The sequence below is a fragment of the Bufo bufo genome, chromosome 4, assembly GCF_905171765.1.
Source record: "Bufo bufo chromosome 4, aBufBuf1.1, whole genome shotgun sequence".
Classification (NCBI taxonomy): domain Eukaryota; kingdom Metazoa; phylum Chordata; class Amphibia; order Anura; family Bufonidae; genus Bufo; species Bufo bufo.
In genome coordinates, this window is record NC_053392.1 from 462,038,536 (window position 1) to 462,059,507 (window position 20,972).

General features: G+C 43.0%; 1 protein-coding gene across 2 annotated transcripts in view; it reads left to right on the plus strand.

Moving 5' to 3' along the window:
- ANAPC1 (anaphase promoting complex subunit 1) overlaps positions 1-20,972 on the plus strand; it is a 205,101-nt gene that overhangs the window by 69,097 nt on the left and 115,032 nt on the right. For both annotated transcript variants that reach the window (XR_005778465.1, XM_040429462.1), the window contains exons 19-24: positions 1,710-1,801; positions 6,001-6,149; positions 8,371-8,449; positions 8,534-8,567; positions 10,568-10,638; positions 15,682-15,860. Coding sequence is in view for 1 of the 2 variants with exons in the window: in XM_040429462.1 (XP_040285396.1) it covers positions 1,710-1,801; positions 6,001-6,149; positions 8,371-8,449; positions 8,534-8,567; positions 10,568-10,638; positions 15,682-15,860 (604 nt within the window). In the remaining variant the exon portion in view is untranslated. The remainder of the gene's footprint in view (positions 1-1,709; positions 1,802-6,000; positions 6,150-8,370; positions 8,450-8,533; positions 8,568-10,567; positions 10,639-15,681; positions 15,861-20,972) is intronic.

The following is a 20,972-nucleotide window of genomic DNA, read 5'->3' on the forward strand; positions in this document are numbered from 1 at the left end:
TTGGCGGCGGCGGCAGCAGCAGCACAGGGGGAGGGAGACACTGCTTCCTTCTCCCCTGTGCTGCTGAGGGAACACAGAGAGCACTGAGCAGCGCGATATGTGTTCCCCATACGTTATCGGAATATCGGCAAAATAGATACCGATAACTTTCAAAATCCTGAATATCGGCCGATAATATTGGTAAAAGCGATAATCGGTCGATCCCTACTATAGGCCCACGTCATGACAAATGGTCATGTGACACAAGGGAAGCACTTTGCTGTTTCGGCCAGTGATTGGCCGCAGTAGCATCAAACAGGAAATTTACATCCAGGGAGCCCAGAGGCGCAACCAAAGCTGTCGAGCAAAGGAGCTAGGAGCCAATGCCGGGAGGTTTGCCCAGGAGGGGGTGTTTGCCAACCCCACCCCACAAAGGTGCAAACAACCCCTTTAAGATAAGTTGGCCAATGAAAACAATGAAGTGCTGCAGGCCCATAGTTCTGCTGATTGGTAGAGATCTCAAAGCTTAAAGGGGTTTTCCCATCTCAGACAATGGGGGCATATCGCTAGGATATGCCTCCATTGTCTGATAGGTGAAGACCCGCACCTACACCAAGAATGGAGCCCTGAAGGTTGCGGAGGGTGTATGCACAGCCACCCTCCATTCATTGCTATGAGGTCACCGAAAAAAATAGCTCAGCGCTGGCTCGGCTGTTTCCGTCATTCCTATAGAAGTGAATGGGAGCTGTGTCCGTGCATATATACGCGGTTCTCTCCCATTCACCTCTGTGGGGAGAGTGCTTGGTGGTCCTCCAGCCACCACTTTCCCTGCACTTTTCTCTACACCTATCAGACAATGGGAACATATCCTAGCGATATGCCCCCATTGTCTCAGATTAAAAGGCCCCTTTAAGCTGCATTTACATGAGCCAGTAATTGTCCATTCCTATGAACAGTCGTTCGGAACAATCTGCCCATTTAAATGTTCCCCCGATAACCCAATGAATGAGCGAAACGCAGTTTCATTAGATGATCCTGTCGTTTATGCGGGCACTACGATCATGGCTTCTGGGCAGCAGATCTTGTGGTCTAAACAGTGATCTGCTGCTCAGAAACCATGAACCTGTATGAGGACAAGGAATCGCAATAGCGATTTCTCATACGGTGAAAGATCGCTTAGCTGAAGGAGCAGCCGACTTACGGGAAGGAACATTTCCTTCCCGACAATCGGCTGCAGAATCGTCCCAATTCACCTTTAGTCCCCTCCCCCAGCAAACACTACCTGTGTTTAAAGTCACAAAACATAAATTTTTAATATCCAATTATTCAAAAAAAGAAAATGTTTCTGTGTAGATATTGCTGTTAAGTACTCTTATGAGACACCTTGGTGTTTTTTTATTCCCTCTTAGAAAATGTAATATGTCCAATGCTGAAAGACATACATGCTCAGTAGATCAGTCCTAACACCCAGATCCCTTTGTACAGGAGTGGTAGAGTGATTGCTATTACTGCCCACGCCATTTAATAGGATCAGTGATCTAGAAGAAGCTGCACACACATGGTTATGCCATAAACGTCCAATCTGTAAGTCTCTAACCAATCGGCAGAATACAAGGCCACACAGGAGCATCAATGTGGAGAGATCACAGTGAATATTTCTAGCAGTCTCACAGATGCCCCACATTTAATGGATATATTTGCTGTCTTCCTCTTGTTTTGTATTTTTGTAGGGATTTGAAGTTGCCGGCTTACACCGATTTTTACTTCAGAGACTATCCAGCTCTTCTCAGGAACTCAGGGCAAATGTGCTGCATGGAGCCAAGTAAGTTTTATACTTCAAAACGTTCCTTGCCGTTCTAAAGCAATGTGATTGTGAGCTTCATATTTTCATTTGGATTATATATCTGCTCTGATTGCTATAAAACAATTTGGGTATGATTTCTTTGTGCAAAGTGTTCTTAGTACTTTTAATAACATTGTGTTAATGTGCTACATATGGGTTTAAAGAGAATCCTAAGTAATACTGCTGACAAGGGGTCCAGATTGCTGCTCTGTGTGTTCATATTCTATCCAAGCTTCACTGTAATACATTGACAGATCTCAGGAGCACGGCTCCATTATGTGCACTTGGCTCATGAGTGTCGGTGTATTTTGTCGGAGCTTTGCAAGTGATGTTTGAGCATACAAAGTAGTGATCCAGTTGGTGTGTCAGTAGTAGTCATGTACTACTGCAGTTATAGGGCATCAGTCATCAGATTTGTACCTATAAACCTGTTGCATGTGAGATTGGCAGCTGAAGGCATCTGTGTTGGTCCCATGTTCATATGTACACGCATTGCTCAGAAAATTATGTTTCAGTGTATGCAAGCGAGCGTCTAGGAGCAATGGGGGCGTTGCCGTTACACCTAGAGGCTCTGCTCTCTTTGCAACTGCTGTGCCCTGTGCACTTTCATTGACAGGGTCACGCAGGTGTGAGCACTTTTTTAACGTCCCTGTCAACCCCTGTTGCTCCTTGATGCTTATCTGCATATAGTAAAACATAATTTTTCTAAGCAGTGCGGGCACATATGAACATGGGACCAACACAGATGCCTTCAGCGCACATGCAACAGGTCAGCAAGTTTCATGGGTGCAAATCTGCTGACAGATGCCCTTTTAATAATACTTAAACAAGGTGACTAATTCCGTTTTTAATTGTATTTATTCTGTTAAACATCTATAATTTATTGTCAAGGGTCAATGTCCAATCTTTTTTTTTTGCGGATCACACGTGGGCAGAAAGAAAATGCAGACAGTACACGGATGTCATCCGTGCCACCATTCTGCGAGTTTCGCAAAACAGACAACAATGTTGTTCAATCACTTTTATTGAAGACAATAATATAGCATAGAGCAAAACATCTTGACTTGAAATTCCGTTATTGTCCAATAATTACAATATCCATACAGTTAGTCCATCACCTCACATGAAATTCATATTTGTTAAAATAGATAACCACTATTGGTAAGATGAATAACCTCATTCGATGAGCATGAAGAAGTACAAGTTTAAACAACAGACATATAGACGAAGAGGGGAAGGAAAGAAGGGGAGGGGTATACTGTTTGGTATCTTTATGTTCTATAGAGAACTTACACTCTCAAATCTACCTGGTCTAACCAGGTTTGATACGCTTGAGGACCCTTAAATAGAATCCAGGGGGTCCACGATTTAAGGTATCTCTCATCCGTTCCTTCTTCCTCTGCCAATAATTCCTCCATTCCGACCGAGAGATTCAAAAGGGGTGAGGTCCCTAGATAGTCGTGATAGGACCCAATGAAGATATGATGTTTTGAATACTGATATAGTGAAACCATGCCCCTCTGTTGCATCCCCCCAGGAAATGAGTCAAGTGGGCGAATAGTGTCCTTCCTAATAAACTGATATGCATGGGGGTTTTCTTCCCTGCGGAGTCCCAGCATTGTCAGCTGTCCCAAACCCAAGGGAAAGTCTGGATTATCAAATACAGGAGTCATGGGTCCCAGAAAGGTTGTAAGACTTAGGGACACCGCATATTTATCCCACATTTGCAATATTCCTGATGTTAGTGGGGGGAGGTGCGGGGGTCTATTTGATTTAGTGATCCAAAGAAGATCTTGGGCTGGGCAGCCCACTTCCTTCCTTTCAAACTGAATCCAGAGTTTGGATAGACCACTATGGAACCAATCCAAAACATGCGAAAGGAGTGCAGCTCTATGATACATTTGTAAATCAGGGAGCCCCGCTCCTCCACTCAATCTGGATTGAACCAGAAAACGCATATGCAACCTAGGAGATGAGCCTGCCCAAATAAAGTCCAGGAGCGTTGATCTGAATTTACATGGTAATGGAATAGGAATAGTTTTGAAGAAATACTATATCCTCGGTAGAACATTCATTTTTAATGTATGTATTCTCCCAAACCAAGATATATGTATTTTCTTCCAGGCCTGTAGATCCCTCCTAATATCCTCTAGAAGTGGTGCAAAATTTGTAGAGTAGAGGATAGCTAGTCGAGAAGGGATAGCTGTGTCCAAATAGGTGATATGTCCCTGCGTCCAGTGAAAGGGGAACGAAGTCTGTAGTGTGTGTACCGTGTTAGACGGTATGGTAATATTGAGTATCTCAGACTTGTGGAGGTTTACCTTGAAGTTGCTAATGTCTCCAAAGGTCACGAACTCCTTCAAGACATTGGGGAGACCAGCAACCAGGTCAGAGCAGTAGATGAGGAGGTTGTCGGCATAAATGGCTATTTTGGATTCCAGATTCCCTAATTTAAATACCCCCTGATAGACAGACTTGTTAGCCCTGAGAGTTCAGGCCAGGAATTCCATGACCATAATCATGTATAGTAGGGTGGAAAGTGGGCACCCCTGCCTGGTACCGTTATGTATCTGAAAAGAGGCTGATAAGGAGCCATTAACCCGAACCTGAACTCTAGGGTTTTGATAAAGGGCAGGGATTCTGTGGATCATGTTGGGACCCAAGACAAAAGCCCTCATAGCCTCTCCCAGGAAGACCCAGTCCACTCGGTCAAAAGCCTTTTCGGCATCAATCGAGAGAAGACACAGGGGGGCATTGGCTCGAGCCAGGGATCGTATCGTATAGTAGTATTCCTTGATTGCCGACCCGGAACAAAGCCCACCTGATCCTCATGTATTAAAGTGGACATTTAATTCTTCAATCTGTCGGCCAAAACTTTAGCGTATTTCTTCACATCAATGTTAATCAATGATATCGGTCGGTAGTTGCTACAGACCAAGGGATCCTTGCCCTGTTTACGAAGTACACAGATATCTGCAATCAGGGCTTGTGATAGAAAGGAGGAACCCTCTACAAGAGAGTTGCACGTTTTGGTAAGAGGGTTGGAGACATCATCGAGAAACTTCTTATAAAAGCGGGGTGTGAATCCATCAGCACCCTGGCACTTACCTACTTCTAGTCATTTTATAACCCCTTGGACCTCCTGTAAGGTTATTTCCCCCTCCAGAGTGTCCCTGTCCGCTGTTGAGAGCTTAGGGCCTACTAGCTTCGAAATGTAGTTTCTGATTTTCTGGGTCTTTATGTCTTGGTGGAGATCTGCATATTTCCCCTTCAAATTGTAGAGACCCTCGTAAAAAGATTAGAATTCCCGTAAGATGTCACCAGTTAGCGTGAATGCGACCACCCTCTCTACGGTTAAGCGAAGGGATTTAAGAGGAGGCTTGTCTCGGTCTCAACATCCTTGCCAGCAATATACCGCTCTGATCTCCCTGTCCATAGAAGAGCTTTTTAAGCTTGTCTCTGGCTCCTAAATATTTTTGATCAATTATTTTCCTTAGAGCCGACTGTGTATCACAGAGCTCTTGATAAACCACCGATGAGAGGGAACATTTAGGTCTCCGCTCTAGTATAGCCAATTTCTGAAGGCATGTGCAAATCTATGCAGTCCGCATTTTCTTAAGTCTAGAGGCGTGCGAAAGGAGTTTACCGTGTATTAAAACAGACAAGAATGGACTGTGTACAATAGGGCTTTCGGAAAGTGCAGAAGGCACATGGCAGGTATGCGTATTGTACGGACTGCAAATCGGCAGCAGCCATGTGCACGAGTCCTTACAGTGGAGAATTTTGTAAATAACCATTGACTGTGCAGATCCTTAATATCTGACATTACTATATCTTAAGGTGGGAAAAGTTATAATGCAGTATAAACAATAGTAAAAATTTAATACCTGTTAAATGAACGTCTACTAAAAACTGCTAAACTTTGTCTGGTCCTGAAGATGGAAAGTACCCCGGACCTAAACCTGTTCAAACTTCTGGGCCTTTTGTTCCAAACGCTTTTTGAATTGGCAAAGTTGTGAACTTATTCATACTACTATGTGCTTTCTGTTCACTGATTGTTATATTGTGTAGTATATTTGGTTACCACTGGAGGGCATACTCATTGAGATTTGGATTGATGTCGTATCTACAGTCAATGATATGCTTCTAATCCGGTTTTTATTTTATCATTCATACAGCTCAGATAGGTTTCATGAGTTACCCGTCCTTTTTTACTTCTGATCCACCAAGTATTTATCAGTGGCTGAGCTCTTGTCTGAAAGGAGAAAAATTGTCAGCTTACCCACACCTTCCTGGGATATGTGAAAGAAGCAAGCTTGTAGTACTGGTAAATAAATTCAGAATTTTTACAGTTTTTGCGATAATCACATAGATGGTGATCGGGAACCATTATTATTTATCTACTCGGTCTTCAAGATTGGTTTTCTGAACAAAAGTTCCAGACTCTCCTAACCTGTCAGATATTCTTTAAAGGACCAGATACAATATGTGTAGATCAAGGATTAGATGAATTGATGTATCCAAAATATAATAAATGTTACAGAATAATGGTAAATAAATACAGTATAAATGAATAGCCTAAAAGATAAATTGAATACTGGTTTTATAATAAGCCCATATTCATATATGATCCAATCCAATAGTAAGGAGTGTACATAGTTCTGGTTTTTGTGGTATTTAATAATACCCCTTGGAAGCTTCTGGTTATAAACTAGGCAGAGGGGATAGTGCTGATAAAGTCTTACTGCATTAAGAGAACCCAAAAAAAATAAAAAAATACTATTCAGTTCAATATCAGAGGTAGTCAGTCATCAGAACTTACGTGCGGGGTAGGTATTCTTGGTCCGCTGTACCTAGATGCGGCGTCCCGCGTGTTCTTCGGCGCTTACCTTCCAATGCTTGTTTTTCCCGTACGTAGCTCTTCAGACTCGGTCAGCTTTTATACTGTATTTATTTACCATTATTCTGTGACATTTATTATATTTTGGACACATCAATACATAGAAACATAGAATGTGTCGGCAGATAAGAACCATTTGGCCCATCTAGTCTGCCCAATATACTGAATACTATGAATAGCCGCTGGCTCATCTTATATGAAGGATGGCCTTATGCCTATCCCATGCACGCTTAAACCCCTTCACTGTATTTGTAGCTACCACCTGTATTTGAAGGCTATTCCATGCATCCACTTCTCTCTCAGTAAAGTAATACTTCCTGATATTACTTTTAAACCTTTGCCCCTCTAATTTGAACGATGTCCTCTTGTAGCAGTTTTTCTTCTTTTAAATATTCTCTCCTCTTTTACCTTGTTGATTCCCTTTATGTATTTAAAAGTTTCTATCATATCCCCTCTGTCTCGTCTTTCTTCCAAGCTATACATATTAAGGTCCTTTAATCTTTCCTGGTAAGTTTTATCCTGCAATCCATGTACCAGTTTAGTAGCTCTTCTCTGAACTCTCTCCAAAGTATCAATATCCTTCTGGAGATATGGTCTCCAGTACTGCGCACAATACTCCAAATGAGGTCTCACTAGTGCCCTGTAGAGCGGCATGAGCACCTCCCTCTTTCTACTAGTAATGCCTCTCCCTATACACCCAAGCATTCTGCTAGCATTTCCTGCTGCTCTATGACATTGTCTGCCTACCTTTTATGTCTGCTGAAATAATGACCTCTAAATCCCTTTCGTCACATCTACACATATTGTATCTGGTTCTTTTTGCAACAATGAATACGTGACTCTAGAATAGAGAGTGCCTGCTACCACAATTTGTTTACATTTTGTTACTATTTGACTGGGTGAGTTCACATCAGTGTTCAGCCTTTCCGTTCTCATACTCCGTTATAGGGGCAGGAAAAACGGAAAGGACGGATTCAGCACATAACTGAGCCGAATGGAGCCTATGGACCCCATAGACTATAATGGGGTCCGTTAGGTTTCCGCCCAGAGGAAGATTTTTGAAGCAGAGATAAAAATCCTGCACGCACTACTCTTGTCTCCGCTCCAAAATCATCTTCTGAGCGTAAAGGCTCCGTTCGGCTCAGTTATGTGCTGAATCCGTCCTTTCCGTTTTTCCTGCCCCTATAACGGAGTAGGAGAACGGAAAGGCTGAACGCTGATGTGAACGAAGCCTAACTTCCGGCGGAGCCGCCCGATATTGGCATATTCTTTAAAGTGGTTATCCTTGAAAAGATAATGATGACTTATCAGGATATCCCATGACACCTGGTGCTGGTCGTGTGTCTCCGCACTATGCATGATGGCAGCAAGCACTCTCCAGCCCTCCTGCAAAGGCTGATGTGGCCATCATAATTATCAAGGGCGAACCTGTTTTCATTTCTGAACACTATTGTTTGGCACTTTTTCACTTAGGGAGCAACTCGACAATAAAGAAAATTTCAATTAACGGTGTCCATAGTCTTTAATGCTTAACTTGTGTTGTGTACTGTATGTGTACATCTGTCTTCCAAGCTTGATGTTGGGAAGCAAAGTGTTCTCTGTAGAGTGTAATATAACTTTGCTTTCTGTGCCCCTTTCTGTATTTTAGAGTTTTGCTTTGTATATTCTTGGTGATGAGAATGCTGTTGCAAATGGGATATCAAAGTACCTGACCAAAATAACAGCAGGTAAAATGCTCATACGTGTGTTAACAAGTCTTTGCTCAAGTAGTCCCATGTAATCCAGACACTAATGGCTAATTTGTGTTTCAGGGCAAAGAAAACAGCAGCTGGAAGGAGACAGAAGGTGAGACCTAAATGTTAGCAATTGCTTAATTTTCATTACTTCCACTATAATCTCTCTCGATAGATAGAGATATAAATATACACACAGAGAAGTTAAAAGGAAAGTGTATGGATCCAGCTCTATGTCTGTTCCTAGACACGTAAATACTTAGCTACCATAGTCAACAAGGCCAGTTTGTGGGTGCACAGATGGGGGACAAAGGTGAGCATAGAGATACAAATTAGTAATGTGAACCCAGCCGCAGCTATATTACGCACAGTGAATGCAGTAATAAAATATCATATAAAAAAATATATATATATACACTCACCTAAAGCAATATTAGGAACACCTGTTCTATTTCTAATTAATGCAATTCTCTAGTCAACCAATCACATGGCAGTTGCTTCAATGCATTTATGTGTGTGGTCCTGGTCAAGACAATCTCCTGAACTCCAAACTGAATGTCAGAATGGGAAAGAAAGGTGATTTAAGCAATTTTGAGCGTGGCATGGTTGTTGGTGCCAGATGGGCCGTTCTGAGTATTTCACAATCTGCTCAGTTACTGGGATTTTCACGCACAACCATTTCTAGGGTTTACAAAGAATTGTGTGAAAAGGGAAAAACATCCAGTATGCGGCAGTCCTGTGGGCGAAAATGCCTTGTGGATGCTAGAGGTCAGAGGAGAATGGGCCGACTGATTCAAGCTGATTGAAGAGCAACGTTGACTGAAATAACCACTCGTTACAACCGAGGTATGCAGCAAAGCATTTGTGAAGCCACAACACACACAACCTTGAGGCGGATGGGCTACAACAGCAGAAGACCCCACCGGGTACCACTCATCTCCACTACAAATAGGAAAAAGAGGCTACAATTTGCACGAGCTCACCAAAATTGGACTGTTGAAGACTGGAAAAATGTTGCCTGGTCTGATGAGTCTCGATTTCTGTTGAGACATTCAAATGGTAGAGTCTGAATTTGGCGTAAACAGAATGAGAACATGTATCCATCCTCTGGCTATTTCCAGCAGGATAATGCACCATGTCACAAAGCTCGAATCATTTCAAATTGGTTTCTTGAACATGACAATGAGTTCACTGTACTAAAATGGCCCCCACAGTCACCAGATCTCAACCCAATAGAGCATCTTTAGGATGTGGTGGAACGGGAGCTTCATGCCCTGGATGTGCATCCCTCAAATCTCCATCAACTGCAAGATGCTATCCTATCAATATGGGCCAACATTTCTAAAGAATGCTATCAGCACCTTGTTGAATCAATGCCACGTAGAATTAAGGCAGTTCTCTAGGCAAAAGGGGGTCCAACACCGTATTAGTATGGTGTTCCTAATAATTCTTTAGGCGAGTGTGTGTATATATGTATATATATATATATATATATAGATATAGATATAGATATAGATATATATAGATATATATATAGATATATATATAGATATATATATAGATATATATATATAGATATATATATATAGATATATATATATAGATATAGATATAGATATATATATAGATATATATATAGATATATAGATATATAGATATATAGATATATAGATATATATATATAGATATATATATAGATAGACATTATTGTACTGTACTGACCCCCAGAGTAAAGTTAACTTGTTTTTATTGAACAGTGGACACCATAGAAGTAAAACCTAAACATAAGAGTAGAGTAATAGATTTATTTTTTTTTCCATTCCATCTCGTCTCACAAAATGTATTTAATTTTTCTCAATACATTATTTACAGCATTAAATGCTGCCATTAAAAATGAAACTCCTCATGCAAAAAAAAAACCCTCATACAGGTATGTGAATGGAAAGTAAAGAAGTTATGGCCCTGGGAAGAAGACAGTAGAAACATTAAATTATCTGTTCCAAAATTTGTCATGTCAGGAGGGAGTAAACACGTGGTCACGTGATAGTGAATCAATTGGAACTTTTGAAGGAGTAAACCCTGTTGCTAACTCTGTTTTTCTTGCCACTGCAGGTATAGCTTAAAGCCCATTCCATCTGTATCCAGTCTTTCAGAAAAATTGGCGGTGTGGATGACTAATATAGGTGAGCAGCACCTCGTACATCAATACAAGCACGATTGATTAGTTGAACTTCACTCTAAGGCCTGTTTCACATTTGTGGCAGGAGTTCCAGCAGAGAACAACTTGACTGAGCTAAAGTTTAAATCATAATTTCAAATATTTTCTCCCATAGACACTTCTGTAAATTTCTGAATCATATACTCTTTATAAGCACTTGTTATTAGTCTGCAATATCTGGTATAAGCTGTATGTAGACTCCATATGCAGGTATCTGGACAAAAGAATTCTTCTGGTTTCCCGCCTCAGCTACCATGATTTATTCCAGGTGTTATCCTAATAAGGCCTCCTGCACACGACCGTTTTTTTTCCCCGTTTACTGGCCGTTTTTTGCGTTCCGTATACGGAACCATTCATTTCAATGGTTCCGCAAAATAAACGGCATGTACTCCGTATGCTTTCCGTATTTCCTTTTTTCCGTTCCGTTCTAACATAGAACATGTCCTATTATTGCCCGCAAATCACGTTCCGTGGCTCCATTCAAGTCAATGGGTCCACAAAAAAAGAACACATACGGAAATGCATCCGTATGTCTTCCGTTTCCGTTCCGTTTTTTGCTGAACCATCTATTGAAAATGTTATGCCCAGCCCAATTTTATCTATGTAATTACTGTATATGCCATACAGAAAAATGGAACCACAACGGAAACAAAAAACGGAACAACGGATCCGTGAAAAACGGACCGCAAAACACTGAAAAAGCCATACAGTCGTGTGCAATAGGCCTAAGACATATAGGTTGCTGTTACAACAGTTGGCATAATTTGATTGGTTATTTTGAAACTCCTGCTGTAAATGTTGACACCGAGGACTTTTCCCTATAAATTAAAGAACTTTCTGGAGGAAGGGCCAAAAGCGATATCCCACATGTCCAGTTCGTGTGTTTCTTTTCATGACCGGTCATATACTCTTACCCCCTGGAGAAAATATAATAATTTGAAGTATCACAGACAATTGGTTGGATTCCTTGTTCAGGGATAATATCAAGGGATCATATCAAAAATTCTACCATGACACCAGCAAATATGCCGGGATTCGGATGGACAAGTACCACTGCACACTGTGGGAGAGGGGATTTGGGGGATTGTAGAATGATACTCGTGAGCCCTTGAAGATCCTGAGATCCCTGCCGACTGGTCCTTACTCTTAAGGGGGATAAGATGGAGGAAAATATACTTACCTGTCTGTTGTTTTCTTTCCACCCCAATTTTAGCTATGTCATTTTCATCAGTGTGCTTCCTCTTGGGGAGAGAAGCTATGCTGGAAAATAGGGGGCTTTTGATGGTTAAGGTAATCTGATTGCTGGAGGAAGACTGCAGATTTGAGATCAACCGTCCCTCCTTGCATTCCAGAGGCAGGGAACAAGCAGCAGGCTTGCAGACCTGCTGCTCTCCCTCCTCATGTGTTAGATGACAGATGGTTTCCAACACCACGGAGCCCTAAAAAAGTTTGCCATTTTCTTGTTGTACATCTAAAGGGGCCGTGGCGCTCAGTGGTGGTGATGTAATTGGTGGTCCTCCCAGTCTTCTGAGCCACACCATCACACATTGATTACATAGATTACAAATGTGCTATCTATCTTTAAAAGAACTAGACCTCTTTAAGAATATATTTATTACATACCTGTTGCTTTTCTGTAAAGTATTCACTAATGGCTCATATTAAGATATGTCATTGTCATAACATTTTTATTTTGTGCAGTAAAGGGAACTCTTCATGTTGAATTTGGTGTCTGATTTGCAGGCACCAAGTTATGGAGCAGGAGGACCTGAACAGATTTTTATATACTTTTTGTGGAAAGATGCATCTAATAAATTAACATTTTCATTACGCTTTACATAATAGTATGTAAGCCTGGCATAGGAGGTATATGGAGCTCCATATGTGTCGGATGCCAGCTGTGTAATACAGCTAACACTCTGATCCCTCGTCAACCACATCTACTGGTGGCTTAAACAGAGGTACAGTCCTGATCAAAAGATTAAGACCACTTGAAAAATGGCAAAAAATCATATTTAGCATGGCTGGATCTTAACAAGGTTCCAAGTAGAGCTTCAACATGCAACAAGAAGAAATGGGAGTGAGACAAAACATTTTTTGAGCATTAAATTTAATGTAAAAACAACGAATAAACTGAAACAGGCTGTTTTTCAGCTGATCAAAAGTTTAGGACCACATGCCTTTAAAAGGCCAAATCTGTGCAAAGATGTGGATTCATTGTCATTTTCTGCCAGGTAGTCACACGTTGTGATGGCAAAGGCAAAAAAACTTTCCCTTTTTGAACGTGGTAATGTCGCGCCATCGCTGCTGAGGTGGGACGCAGTAAGACAGTAATTTGGAATTAAATTGATCCTGAGGGTTATGGAACAAAAAAGTCAAGTGGAAGACCCAAAATAATTTCATCAGCACAGAGCCGGAGGATCCAATTGGCTGTCCGTCAAGACACCGGACGATCCTCGACCCAAATTAAGGCCCTTACTGGTGCTGACTGCAGCCCCATAACCATCAGACCGCATCTGAGACTGAAGGGCTTCAAAAACAAAAAACGTCTTCAAAGACCTCGTCTCCTTGAATGCCACAGAACTGCTCGTTTGGACTTTGCAAGAGAGCACCAAACATGGGACATTCAAAGGTGGAAGAAAGTTTTATTCTCTGATGAGAATTTTTTTAAATCTTGATGGTCCTGATGGTTTCCAATGTTACTGGCATGACAAGCAGATCCCACCTGAGATGTTTTCTACGCGCCACAGTGGAGGGGGCGCCATAATGGTCTGGGGTGCTTTTTCCTTCAGTGGAACAATGGAGCTTCAGGAAGTGCAGGGGCGTCAAACAGCCACTGGCTATGTCCTGATGTTGCAGAGAGCATTCCTCATGACTGAGGGCCCTCGTCTGTGTGGTAACGACTGGGTTTTTCAATAGGACAACGCTACAGTACACAATGCCTGCAGGACAAGGGACTTCTTCCAGGAGAATAACATCACTCTTTTGGCCTATCCTGCGTGTTCCCCTGATCTAAATCCAATTAAGAACCTTTGGGGATGGATGGCAAGGGAAGTTTACAAAAATGGACAACAGTTCCAGACAGTAGATGGCCTTCGTGCGGCCGTCTTCACCACTTGGAGAAATGTTCCCACTCACCTCATAGAAACGCTTGCATCAAGCATGCCGAAACGAATTTTTGAAGTGATAAACAATAACGGCCGAGCTACTCATTACTGAGTTCATGTTTGGAAGTTGGATTTCTGTTTTGGGGGGGGTTTAGTTTTTTTTTTGTTTTTTTTTTGGAGGTGTGGTCCTAAACTTTTGATCAGCTTAAAAACAGCCTGTTTCAGTTTATTCATTGTTTTCATTAAATTGAATGCTCAAAAAATGTTTTGTCTCACTCCCATTTCTTCTTGTTGCATGTTGAAGCTCTAATTGGAACCTTGTTAAGATCCAGCCATGCTAAATAGGATTTTTTTTTTTTGCCATTTTTCAAGTGGTCTTTAAACTTTTGATCAGGACTGTATCTCTCATCCTCTGATAGTTTTTGCAGCAGGTTTTAAGTCATTTGCTATGGCTCCCATGCCTGTCATAGCAAACTGCCTGTTAAGCCCTGCCCTGCCTGCCAGTAAAATTCCCATAGACTGCAATAGTATACTATTGTAGTCTATGGAATAAGAGAAAGGGATCAAAAAGTATAGTAAAAAAGTTTTAAAAATATGGGACAAATAGCAAATATATATAAAAAAAAAAATTTAATCATCCCCTTTCCGAATTAAATAAATAATACGAATTAAACTTAATATTGCGGAGTTCAAAAATATCTGAATTGTTAAAAAAAATAAAGATACCGTCTTTATGTGGTGAATGCTTTAACAGGAAAATAAATAAAAAATTTCAAAGTTATCTTTTCTTTTTTTTTTTATTCACATCGGATGCAAACCCATTCATTATGTGCTGCACATTGTGTGCTGTCCACATTCGCCCATCCATTCCACGGGTCTGCAAAAAAAATTTGAACGTGTCCTATTCTTGTCTGTTTTGCAGACAAGGATAGGACATTTCTGCAGAAGTAAAAAAAAGAATAATTAAAAAAATGGTGGCATGCACTTGGCCGGAATCCGTAATTTGTGGACGGCAAAACACAACCATGTACATGAGCCCTAATTTTACTGACCAGCAGAATAAGGTCAAAATGTCATTTATAGTGCACAGTTAACGGCAGAAAAACAATCCCCCCAGAACCATGGTTGAATTGCAGTTTTTTATTTTATTTTTTATTTATTTTTTCATCCACAAATAATTTTTTACATTTCAATGCATGATATGGCGAATTAAATGATGCCCCTGAAAAGTATGTGTCCCTTAAGAACAAGTAATAAAGTTATGGCGCTTTCTGTTCTTAGAGTCCAGTGTGTGGTCCTAATCAGCGACTGACAACCATCTATGTATGCACTGTCATACAAGGAAGGATGCCAATCCTTTAGTGAGTTCTTCCACTGGAAAATAATATGTAATGATTGCAATCCATAATTTAAATTTTCCTGACTCTTTCTGAACAAACCTATGCACTAATCTGTGTGTTTTCTCATGGGTCCTTACTACTGCAGCTGGTGGCAGTTGAAGGGGCAAACTGAGCATGTGCATACACCTCAGTGAGCAGGACAGAGAAATCAGAAAAAGCAAACCGCACGTGGCACTATACAGATAGATTTCAGTGAATAAATTAGTGGCTTTACTAAATTTTTAATTAAATAAAATTACAAAAGTATTCAGATCCTGGTGCTGGTTTAAAAAATGTAGAATATTTTTCGTGGGACAACCCCTTTAAGCTTCTCGGCCATTCAGTGAAAGAAATTCAGTGGTAATAGAGGGAATGGAATATTGGATATGGATTATGGCTCCATCTAAACTAGTTTTTTTAGATTTTGGTTTATGTTGTGCAAAATTTTCTTTCTTAGCTATATTTTAATACGTAGTGCAAAATCCTACATGCTTTAATAAAGTTACTATTTCTTTTTGTAAGGATTTTCTCTACAAGATTTGGAGTCCCTTCCATTTGGAGTTGCTCTTCCTATTCGACATGCCATCTATCAGTGTCGACAAAAACCTGCTTCTGACTGGCCGGAAGCAGTCTGCCTTCTCATTGGACGTCAAGACCTTTCCAAGCAAGCCTGTCAAGGGAACTTTCCGCAAGCCAAATCTGTGAGTAGCTTTATGTTTTGATAACTACAGTTAAGTCCAGAAATCATTTGCAATATTAAATGGCACAGTAACACAAGACACTTTGCTTTCTCATCTGTGTCATTGGGAAACGGATCAAAAACCTTGGGTATAGATGCTGCCGCCACTAGGATGCAGACACTGAGCTAATCACTTTTAGCTTAGTGTCCATAGGAGGCAGACATCTACTCTGCAGGTCTTGCTTTTTCACACACTTAGGCCCATGGTGGACTTATACCCCGGTTACCCACCTTGCAGCATACCATGATGCCTCCTACCATCCCCAGTAGCCAGGATTAACGATAAAGTGGCGCGTAGGACTAGGGATCGACCGATTATCGGTTTTACTGATATTATCGGCCGATATTCAGTACTTTGACCGTTATCGGTATCGGCATCTATTTTGCCGATATACCGATAACGTTTTGGGAACACAGATCGCGCTGCTGTCAGCGCTCTCCGTGTTCCCTCAGCAGCACAGGGGAGAAGGAAGCAGTGTCTCCCTCCCACTGTGCTGCTGCTGCCGCCAATTAGAGGAGGGAGGACAAGAGAAGGGGAGGGGCTGCGGCCGCAGCGCCACCAATGATGATATGTCTTTCATTAATTCATATACAGGAGGCGGGAGCTGGCTGCAGAATCACATAGCCGGCTCCCGACCTCTATGAGCTGTAGCTGCGGTCCGCGGTAGTTAACCCCTCAGGTGCCGCGGATCGCAGCTACAGCTCATAGAGGTCGGGAGCCGGCTATGTGATTCTGCAGCCAGCTCCCGCCTCCTGTATATGAATGATTGAGAAACTTATCTTCATTGGTGGCGCAGTGCGCCCCCCACCCCAATAGTAAAAACATTGGTGGTGCAGTGCGCCCCCCCCACCCAGTATTAATCATTGGTGGCAGTGGCCACAGGATCCCCTCTCCCCTGCTCCTCCGATCGGAGCCCCAGCAGTGTAAGCTGGCCTGCTCCTCAGGTCTACAAACTGGTAGACTCTGCCCTAGGTGGCGCCCCACCTTTCCTATATCCCTCCTGCAGGCTATTGAATAATTTTGTTAGGTGTTGTCCGTTTTCCTTTCCTTTGTTTGGCTCTAAGACCCCAGAGCCGTGCCCCCCTTCAGCTGTGGTGTGAGGGCCACCACTTTCATCCTCTTCATTTTTCTATTCCTCACATTCTCACCTTTCTTCAGAAAGGCCTAGATTTGGGGTTGGCCCTAGGGTCACTGAAAGGTCAACTGTCGGACCTTTCCATCTTATTTCAAACTCCATTGACTTCAATCTCAGCAGTCCGTACCTTTTTATCCAGCGAGTTGCGCGACTGGAACCCCCATATCATCAGCCGTTAATGGGACCTCATTTTAATTCTGGACACTTTACATTTGTCCCTGTTTGAATCCCTTTGGGAGATCCCTGTCCGTGTTCTCTCTCTCTCTCTCTCTCTCTCTCTCTCTCAAGTCGCTTTTCTTGTATCCCTCACGTCGATACGATGAGTGTCTGAGACTAGTTGCCTCCTTTCTGCCAAAGGTGGTGCCCTCTGAACGAGGAGATAGTCCTCCCTTCCTTCTATCCAGCCCAGCCAATCCCAAGGAGAAAGCACTTCACACATTGGACGTGGTCCAGACACTTAAAGTCTATGTGGACAGTATGGAGGTCTTTCGCAAGTTGGACTACCTCTTTGTAGTCCCTGACGGGCCTCTGCACAGTCTAGTGGCAGACAAGTCCACAATCAGTCGCTGTATCAGGTTGTCCATCGGTGAAACTTATCGTTCCAAAGGCAGAGCGCCACCCTTTCAGTTGGCACCTCTTGGGCGGTGCAGCACAAGGCATCCCCTTTGCAAGTGTGCAGGTATGTGGTCCTCCCTAAAAACATTCACAAAGTTCTATAGGGTGCATACTTTTGCATCCTCTGATTCGGCTCGTGGTCGCAGGGTGCTGTAAGCAGCGGTGCATTGACAGCACTCACGCTACGATTGTTAATTCTTGTCTTCCCACCCATGGGGACTGCACTAGAACGTCCCAAGGTCTTTGCTGTGTCCCCCAATGACGCGGACGAGAAAAATATATATTTCTCGCTCTTGTCATTGGGGGACACAGGAGACCATGAGTATAGCTGCAGCCACTAGGTGTCACTACCAGATCTTTGAGACGTTCTCACAGCTCTGTTTCTCCACCCCTGTGATGATGTCACTACTAGAGTAAGGAAGACTTCTCACTGCTCTGTTTCTCCGCCCCTGTGATGAAGTCTTTACTCTGTTTCCTTCCTCCCAGCTGTTCCTCCTGCAGTTGATTTCCCTGTCTTTATATCACCCCTCCTCCTATTGTAGGGCGTGGATTATATTTCTCATTTCAGTTGTAGCTCTTGCTTGAGTATCTTCACTTGTAGCTATCAGTTCACTGGACCTATGTTCTGCTGCAGCAAGCACTCCGGATATTGCCAGCTGTCCTTGGATCCATCTTCTCTATGTGCAGACATTGTTGTGTACCTGGTTATTTTCTGACTGGATCTGAGGTGGCCACGGTTCCCTCCATATACTGAGCAGGGCACCGGTGGCCGTGCCCCTTCCACTATTGTAGGGGTTACAGTGGTCATCAGTCTTAGGTACGTGGGCATGCCTCGTTCCGCCATTTGGATCCGGGCATGTGCTTTAGCAGCATAGGGAGAGCTTTGAGGGTCTGACAGGGGTCACCCTTTATCCTCCCTAGTTTGGGTCCGGTCAGTAGCTCTTTTTACTGTGTTACTCTTGTTGCTCACATACAGCTGTGACACTAGGAGGCGACAGTAAGCAAAAGTGTTAGATCCTCCTCTCAGCTATACCCTTCCTGCATTCACTGAGCTAATCAGTTTAAGCTTAGTGTCTGTAGGAGGCAGACCTTCCTGATTTGCAGGGCACCTATCTGCCATTTTTTTTATTTATTTTTCTCTGGTACTTCTGTGGCACAGTTTTGTCTGTGGCATATCAGGCGGCTTCTCTTGTTAGAGAACTTGCGACAAGCCTCTGTGGCTCTGGGGGCATCCGCCTACCATATTACCTTCTCCTTAGGGAGTTTTTATTTTTTAGCAGAGGTGTGTGTGCTGCAGTTCTTACTCTGCTTCCATAAGTGTACTCATAGGGACATCCCTAGATATTCCTGGCAAACGTCTGTGCTGGGGCTGAAACGATAACTCAATTAAATCGATTAATTCGACACACAATTATTTTTTTTTGCATCGAGGATTCGTTTGTGTCATGTCATCACGGAGCGGGAGTGAAGTACTTGCTGTTACTCACCGCTCCGTGGGCCCGCACCTCGCTGCACTGTACTGTATCCTGACACGTCGTCAGGTCATAGTGCATGTAAGCGCGCGCTATGACCCGATGCTGTGTGACGTCAGGACGACAGTGTAATGCGCGGAAAAGATGGAGGAGCTGTGGAGCGGCGCCCCTGCATGAAAGGTAAGTACTGGCGCTGGAGACATGGCTGGGGGGACAGCTGATGGCACTGGAGAGGGGGGGGAGACAGCTGATGGCACTGGGGGGGGGGACAGCTGATGGCACTGGGGGAGGAAGCTGATGGCACTGGGGGGCTGATGAGTTTTTATAAAGAAAAACGTTCTTTTAATTAGTTTTTTGTTATTAGAGTACTCGATTAATCGATAGCATACTCTATTACAAAAATAGTCGATAGCTGCAGCCCTAGTCTGTGCTCTCACATATTGTAGCCTGCTCTCTTTTCACAGTGCAGTTGCCCTGTCTAGCGCCAGTCATGATATTGTTCTGGATCCGGCATCATTCAGTCTTCCTTTTGTGTAGTGATGGAAGTTTGTTTTGCTGTACTCCTATGCTTTTTCCCTATGTTGAAATCTCCCTTGCTGGTACATTTGGAAGAGTTTTGTCTGGGTCCTCCTGTCGCTTGTTGCCTGGATTCTACAGACCCATTGCTATTCGGTAGACCTCCCTAGGTTTTCCGTGGGGCCTGTTGTCATGCAAGACTTCCTGGCTGACCAGTCCGGACTTCCACAGCAGTTCTGTGGTCCTCGACATCCAGAGGTACCTTCCGGACATCATTTTTATTTGTTAGAAATTACTTATCCTTCTTGTAGATATTCTGTGCTGCTATCCACATCTTCTGACGTATCTCCAGCCCTTTAGCTTAGTTTCAGGGCTCATGCACATGACCATGTGCCAGCCAGGCCCGTATTGCGGCCCCCAAACATTGCATCACCGCAAATTGTGGTCCCCAATGTACGGAACTGCCGGGCAATGGCCGTGTGCATGAACCCTTACTGGGCTTTTCTCTTTCTGCCCAGTCTAAGCCACTGCTTGTTCTACTCTCTCTGGCTGGCCTTCCTGGTTCATGCTCTTCAGGGTTTCCTGTACATCCTTTCCCCGTACCTTGTGGGACCTCATGGGCTTTTATTCCCTTCCCATGGTACTGCTTTAGAACATCTCATGGTCTCCTGTGTTCCACAATCATATGAGCGAGAAAATAGGATTTTTTGTGCTTACCTATAAAATACTTTACTCGCAGAGTTCATTGGGGGACACAGCACCAAACCCAGTCAGCACATTGCTGGCTTTTCCTGATGGGTCCACCTGTTCTTGGTTCTGGCCCATCTCCTCTTCTCTTCTTACTCTTGTTTTCTGTTGGTTTCTCCTGGCTGCTCCTACTGCTTGCATACAAATTGATTAGCTCAGTTTGTGCAGGAGGGGGTATAGCTAAGAGGAGAAGCTAACAGTTTTTTGCTTAGTGTCGCCCCCTAGTGGCAGCAGCAGCTATACCCCATGGTCTCCTTTTCTATTAATAATCCTATTTTTTGTTACTTACCGTAAAATCCCTTTCTCGTCTAGTTCATTGGGGACACAGCACCCACCCCTCTTGCATACTATCTCTCATCTGCACAGTGCACCCTGCACGTTACCCTTGTTGGGTTGTTTTCCCTTTTGAATCAGACATGTTGGTTGCATAGGTTCTTTTTTCTCATTACTAGTGTTTTTTTCTCCTACTGCTTCCGTACAAATTGATCAGCTCAGTATCCGCAGGAGTGGTATAGCTGGGTTTGCTTAGTGCCCGCCTCCGAGTGGCAGCAGCTATTCCCATGGTCTTTGCTGTGTTCCCCAATGAAT